Below are 7,342 nucleotides of genomic sequence, written 5' to 3'. Positions count from 1 at the left end.
GCCATGGGGGAGGAAGTGAGCACCTCACAGGGCTCAGAACACTCATGATTCCCTCCAGGGAACAGGAGAGAGAGCCCAGGGGTCTGCGTTCCCTGAGCATATCAGAGTGACTGACACTCGCTGTGGGACCTTGACAGCTGGCAGCAAAGAGATGGCTTCCGCCACAGGCACTGGCAGTGACAGAACTCTGTCAAGAGCCCTGGGTAGTCTACAAAGTGCAGTGTACCTCATGAAAGCTTCCCACCTACATGCTTCTTATCGGGAACGTCCTCATGATAAATGTACGAATGATGGCTGATGGTTCCCTCCCAAAGGGTACTCACAGAGATTTTGTCTGGTGTGAGTCCTATTAGGTCGAACAAGGAGACAGCACATCTTCTGCATTCATAACGCCTTTCTCCAGTGTGAACTTTCTCATGCTAAACAAGTTTAAGAGGTGTAGCTGAAGGAGCACCGAAACTGTTGCATTCGTGAGGCTTTTCTCCAGTGTGAACCCTCTGGTGCCGGACAAGATGGGAACTTCTGCTGTAGGCTTTCCCGCATTCGCTGCACACGTAAGGCTTTTCTCCAGTGTGAACCCTCTGGTGGAGAATGAGGCTAGAGTTTCGGCTGAAGAATTTCCCACATTCGCTGCACTCGTAAGGTCTGGCTCCAGTGTGAACTTTCTTGTGCTGAACAAGGTGGGAGCTGCTGATGTAGGCTTTTCCACATTCGCTGCACACGTAAGGCCTTGCGCCGGTGTGAACCCTCTGGTGTAGAATGAGGCTGGAATTGTGGCTGAAGCATTTTCCACATTCTGTGCACTCATAAGGCTTCGCTCCAGTGTGGATTCTCTGGTGTACAATAAGGTTGGAGCTATGGCTAAAAAATTTCCCACATTCACCGCACTCATAAGGCCTTTCTCCGGTGTGGATTTTCTGGTGCTGCACAAGTGTGTCTTTACGGCTAAAGGCTTTCCCACACTCGCTGCACTCATAAGGCCTGGCTCCAGTGTGAATTATCTGGTGCTGAACAAGCGTGTCTTTGCAGCTGAAAGCTTTCCCACATTTGCTGCACACGTAAGACCTTGCTCCCGTGTGGACTCTCCGATGTTTGATGAGGCTTGAGTTATGGCTAAAAAACTTTCCACATTCAATGCATTCATAAGGCCTTGCCCCAGTGTGAATTCTCCAGTGCTCGATAAGGTGGGAGCTTTGGCTAAAGAACTTCCCACACTCACTGCACTCGTAAGGCCTCTCTCCAGTGTGAAACCTCTGGTGTTGCACAAGTGTGTCTTTCCGGCTGAAGGCCTTTCCACACTCACTGCACTTGTAAGGTCTTTCTCCGGTGTGAATTCTCTGGTGCTGAACAAGGTGGGAGCTTCTGCTATAGGCTTTTCCACACTCACTGCAGTCGTAAGACCTTTCTCCAGTGTGGACTCTCTGGTGCTGAACAAGTGTGTCTTTGCGGCTGAAGGCCTTCCCGCATTCACTGCATGTGTAATGTCTTTTTCCAGTGTGAAATTTCTGGTGCATTTTTAGGTGAGACAGGTGAATGAAGGCCTTTCCACACTCTTTACACACATGCGATGCTTCTCCGCTGTGAATTTTTCTGTGACTGATAAGAGCTGATTTCTCCTTGGACATATTTCCACATGGCGGGCATCGAAAGGGTCTTACTTCAGTCTGACTTACCTGGCTGCCGAGGAGAGTAAAGGTGTTCAGGAAGGCTTTCTTGCTGTCGGTGCAACTGAAGAGCACCAGTCCATCATGGTCTGTCTGCTGCCGGCCGACACCGGAGCCGGCTGGGAAAGATTCCATGCACTCAGTCCTTTTGTACGGAATCATCCCATTGCTGGTGGTAGGGCACTGGAAGAGGCCAGAGCTGCCCAGAAAGTCCATCCCCTCCTCCCTGCAAGTACAGGGTTTCCCTGGCACGTGGACTGCATAGCTCTTCACGTATGAGGCCCCATCAGCGTCCCCTCCGAAGAGATCCTCTCCACTGCATCGCTTCTGGTGCCGGTAAAAGTCCTCACTGAGTAAGAATCCTCTCCCACACGGGCCACGTGTGTACGGCTTCTGCAAGGGGGGTGATCCCTGGCGTTCCACCAAGTTCAAAATGTCTCTTAAGAGTGGATCACACACCTCACACGGGTGGGCTTTCTGGATGAACAGACCTGACTCGGGAGTCCTGAGCTGCGACACGCCGACAAAAACGTTCTGCTCAGGCGTCTCCCCGTTGTCTGCTTCACGCCAACCATCTGAAAGCGAAAAGAGGCCGGTGAGGTACACGTGGGCTTTGGTGGACAGCAGCGGCCGCATCACATCCACGTGTGTGACGCACCAAAGAACGAGTGCCCTGACTTGCTGCTGGAGCCAGCAGGCCCAGTGTCGGTCCTGGGCCTCTAGCAGTCACAGTAAGGAGAAAGAATGGGTAGCAGGCATGACGGTGGTGCATGGTAAAGGGAGCAGAGGAGAGGTCTCCAGCTCACTCCTCCACGGAGCAGGGCCTTGGCGGCTGGTGCCAGGAGGGCTCTGCGCAGAAGGCTGGGTCCTGACCCAGGAAAATCTGACTGCGGTGAGTAGCTGCCTCTTAAGGACTGTTTAAAGAGATGTGCACAACTCACTGCACATTAAAGCAGCCGGTGTTGCAGAGTGTGGCAGAGGGAACAGAGAAGAATGAGACACGGACACCAGAGAAAGGAGGAAACAGTCAGGGCTGGAAGACAGAAGAGAAGAGACAAGTGCACAAAGTGCCAGGAGTGGGGAAGGCAAGGCAGAAAGGAGGTAGCGCTATAGGCCCTGGCAAGAAAACACTGGTGAACGAGAAGTAGGCTGCAAGTCTGACCTGAACCCAGCACTGACATGGCTCTCCTCCGGTCCTCAGTCTGCAGGGCCAGGCCCTCTGTGGGTCTCGCTCACTGTGGCTAGAGTCAGGTCAGCCCCGACAGACACCAGGGCTTTCTCCCCCTCCCCCCATGGGCAACTACACGGGATCTGGAAGATGAAGTTGTAAAGAAAACCCAGGGCACATGAGTGGCCCAGGTAGACCCACCTCACAGAGAAGAAAATGAAACGTTAGGGGTGCCTGGGTGGCTCAGTCAGTTGAGCCTTGGACTCTTGATTTCAGCTGGGGTCACGATCTCGTGGTTCATGAGTTCGAGCCCTGCATTGGGCTCTGTGCTGACAGTGTAGACCCTGCTTGGGATTCTGTCTCCCTCTCTTTCTCTCTGCCCCTCCCCTGCCTGTTCTCTCTCTCTCTCTCTCTCTCAAAAAATAAAAATAAACTTTAAAAAAAAAAGAAAAAAAAGAAAGAGAATGGAATGTTAAAAATGGAAACCCTTGAAGAAAGATTTGCCAGAGCAGCCCTGAGACATTCATGAGCGGTGACCACGTCAGTGCCTGTAATTCCTGGCAGACTCAGGCCCCAGGAAATGTCAGCTGGATGGCGAGGGCAGCACCTGGGACACCAAGGTACCGTCGATCTGGACAGATACCTGGCCAGGAAGCGCACAGCCATGTTGAATCTGTTGAGCAGACTAAAAAGGCCCTGAACCTCTAACCCGTTCCTGCAAGACTTTGAGCAAAAAGTGTTGGAAGTGTTCAGCAGGGGAGGGGACACTGCACATGGCCCAGCCCCGGCACCCACAGCACCTATTCTGGGACCCAAACAGGGGAGGGAGTCACTGAGGTGGCTGGACAGAAAGAGATGCCTCTAGGAAACAGGGGAACCAAACCCCAGGGACACTGGAGTGAATGTGAGGGCCTGTGGAAGGCAGCCTCTAAGATGGCCCTATGAATGCCTGCCTCCTGTGTGAGCCTCTTCCTTGGACTGTAGGTTAGACTGACCGACCCATTTTCTAAGGAACAGAATAAGGGGATGTCACTTTCAAGGTCAGGTTGGAAAAAGGCTGGATTCCATCTTGGGTACTCTCTGCTCACTTGCTCAGAGAGGAGGCAGCTTCCATGTTACGAGGCACAGCACAGAAAGGCTACCAGGACAGAGAACTGAGGGAGGCTGTAGGTCAACAGCCAGAGAGGAACTAATTCCCACGTTCAATAAGCCACAAGAAACTAATTCCTGGGAACAATCACATGAGTGAGCCTGTAAGTGGATTCTTCGAGAGAGTGGCTTTCGGATGAGAACACAGCCCTGGCTGACTCCTTCACCAAAACCTCGTAAGAGAGCCTAAGCAAAAAGCATCCAGGAAAGCTGTGACCAGATTCCTGATGCACTGAAACTGAAATAGTGAATTTTTACTGTTTTAAGACACTAAGTTTTGGGGTAATTTGCTATATGCTCACAGATAAAACAGGGACTTACCCAATGAGGCCACCAGTGCAAAATTCTCCAGCATCACATCACGGTACAGGAGTCTCTGAGCCTCCTCAAGGAGCTCCCACTCCTCCCGCGAGAAGTACACGAACACATCCTCAAAGGTCACACAGCCCTGTCGTGATGGGGGGGACAGTTCAGCCACAGGCAAGAGGACTCCCCAGTCTATCCACTCACACGACCACCCCGGTCCCTCTCCTCCCAGCTCCCGACTCAGAGGAGACACCAGGTCTTGGTGCCACTAGTGCCTGCTCTCTTCTCACGTCCCTCTGAGCACTGGGTGCAGAGCAGAGCCAGGCAGGCGGGCAGGTGGGTACTGGGTAAGCTCTGGGTCCGGCACGAAGGGCGCCAAACACTCGTGCTGGCCAGTTCTCCCGGTGTCCTTCAGACCATGCCTCCCAGACACAACCTTAATGCCATCACTTCACACTTCTCCTCACATGTACATCACTCTTTGAACCACCCCTTCTCCCCATCTGGGACTGCCACTTCCACTACCAACTTTCTGGATCACACCATATGCACCCACAGGGCAAACCACCTCCCACCCCATGCTGCTCTGCACGTGGTGTCCAGGAAGTGCTCATGTATCTTTGTGACAGGTACACTGTCACCCAGTGCCTAAGCAAGAGACCCAGTCCTCAGTCCCAAGTTTCAACTTTTCTTGTTATTAACTGCATTGCCACCATGACCTGAAGATACTCCCTCCTAAACTTAACCCGTAGCTCCACCGCATTCAACATACCGGCCACCACCTTTTGAACTTCTTCAACCAGTACCCTTCCCCAGAACTAAAACCACATCCAGCTCGATGTCTCAACTAAGGAGTTTCTGGGACTTCTTAAGCTAAACGTGACAACAGCCTAACTCCCAATATTACCACTGAAAATTACTCCTGCTATCAGCTTCCCTATCTCAGTTGATGGCATCTCCGTCATTCTACCAGGTAAAGAAAGCACAAAACAAAAACAAAAACCTTAGAGTAACCCACAATTCGTTCCTTTCTCTTATTCACCCTTCACACAAGAAAATCTGGTCACTCTGGTTAAAAAAACAGATATTCTCTTAATCTAGTTAAGGCATATCCAAAATAAATATGTAAAGAAGAACAATAAAAGTTGTCTTCTTGGAAAAAAAAAAAAAAACAGATATAACGGGTGCCTGGGTGGCTCAGGCAGTTAAGTGACAGACTCCCGATTTCGGCTCAGGTCACTATCTCACGGCTTGTGGGATCGGGCTCTGTGCTGAGACCACAGAGACCGAGGAGCCTGCTCCTCCTTGGGATTCTCTCTCTGTCCCTCCCCTGCTTGTGCATTCAATCTCTCTCTCAAGAATATATAATTACCTAAAACAAAACGCCCAGATACAAAATCCACCACCATCTCTCACTTCCACAGCCGCCTCTCTGGGCCAGCTGCCGTCAACACTCACAGACTACTGGTAGGCTCCCCACTCATGCCCATGCTCTGTTCTCAGCCAGAGAGCAGCCAAAGGGAGCCCGTTAAGATCTGGGTCGGGTCACCTCTCCTGCTCCAAATCTGCCACGTCTTTCACCACCCTTGGAACAGAGGCCCAGCTCCTCAGGCGGCCACTCCAGGCCCGACCCCTGACCACCTGCCGTCTGCTCTGACCCGATTAAGAGGGACCTACGGTTCCCGGGACACTCCTAACTCATTTCCACCTCCAAGTATTTGTGCCAGCGCCTTGGAAACCCTGGCACACCTCATCCCACCGATACTGATACCCGGAACCTCGGCACATACCCGCGGGGAGTGAGTGCCCTCCGCCGCCTTTGCACTCAGAGGGAGCGATGAAGGCCAAGTGAGGAAGGTCCTAGAACAAGCCGCCCCTCCGCTCACCTGAGCCCCGTCGGTCCGCGCCGCAGCCTCCATGGGATCCCGTGAGCAGAACCGGGTGGTGAGAAGCGGGCAAAGCGGGCAGGCCCTGCGGGCTCAGCCGGAACCCCAAAGCTCCACTAGGCACGATGCCCGCGGGACGACTGTCGCGCTCCCAGCCCGTCTCCCCCGGGTACAAACGCGCACAGCTCAGGGTACCGCGGCCGGGGCGTCCGAGGGCAGCGCGCGTATGCGAAGGCCCCGGGAAGGGCGCAGCTCCAGCCGACACCTCCGCGCAAGGCCGCCGGTCCCACGACGGGGCTCATGGAGAGTAACAAAGGCGCGTACAGTACCGTCCTTCCGGGCTCGGTTCCGAAGAGCCGCGCGGGAAGCTCGCCCCGCCCCAGACTCGGGGCCTCAACGGCCCGTGTGGAGAGTCCCGGCACAGGCAAAAGACGTCACGCTGGCGACGCCGGAAGTCCCGCCTCAGCCTCTCCGGGCGGCGGGAAACGCCCATCTTCTGGGCTGTCTTGAGCACAACGCCGATGCGGCGGCACAGACTTCTGGGTAATGTAGTTGGAGCCCTGCATCCAACCAGGCAGTGGGCATCTTTCCCGGTCTTCCTGGCAACCGCCTGGCCGCCGGGGGCGGAGGCCTCAAGGAGGAGAAAGATGCGGGGGAAAGAGGGTCCTGGAGTGCCAAAGCTCCTCTTAAAGGCGACGCACCCATATTTCTGTGGTCACCTGGGGCAAAGTCATGTCCTCAGAGGTCTCTAGCGCGTGATCCAGTCTTTAATACTGGGGGAGCTGTTTCACCTCTCAGCTTTGGGGACTGAGATTTAAATTGAACAGTGAATATGTCCCGCTGGTGGGGACTTTGTGTAGTACCATTAAATGTTACTCCAATTCGTTAATTCCCAAATTTAAATCCCTGAGACGACGGTGACATCATCACCTGTGAACTTACTGACATCATCACCTGTGAATTTACTGAAAATCAAAGTTATCGGACCCAAAAGACACCTTCTGATATATAATACCTGGGGGAGGGGCCCTAGCGTAACCTGGAGAAGTGGAACTCTTTTTATGACCTCCCTCCTTCCCCCAAGATTTAATAACTAAAATGGGAAAGTACTACAACCTACTTCATGGAATATGAGATAAGTGCTTAACACAGGGCCTAGCGTTAAATAC

The 7,342-nt window shown here is 53.2% G+C and overlaps 1 protein-coding gene across 1 annotated transcript; it reads right to left on the bottom strand.

Annotated features, from left to right (window-relative positions):
- Positions 1-338: 338 nt before the first annotated feature.
- ZNF304 (zinc finger protein 304) lies at positions 339-6,560 on the bottom strand. The gene is made up of 3 exons (XM_030299736.1): positions 6,174-6,560; positions 4,303-4,429; positions 339-2,239 (listed from the first exon to the last, which is right to left on the bottom strand). The coding sequence occupies exons 1-3, from the start codon at positions 6,204-6,206 to the stop codon at positions 420-422; spliced, it is 1,980 nt and encodes a 659-aa protein (XP_030155596.1). The 5' UTR covers positions 6,207-6,560; the 3' UTR covers positions 339-419.
- Between the last annotated feature and the right edge of the window lie 782 nt (positions 6,561-7,342).

This window comes from Lynx canadensis, chromosome E2, assembly GCF_007474595.2.
Source record: "Lynx canadensis isolate LIC74 chromosome E2, mLynCan4.pri.v2, whole genome shotgun sequence".
NCBI classification, from domain to species: domain Eukaryota; kingdom Metazoa; phylum Chordata; class Mammalia; order Carnivora; family Felidae; genus Lynx; species Lynx canadensis.
Note: the sequence above shows the minus strand (reverse complement) of the source record. Positions and strands in the feature narration are given on the sequence as shown.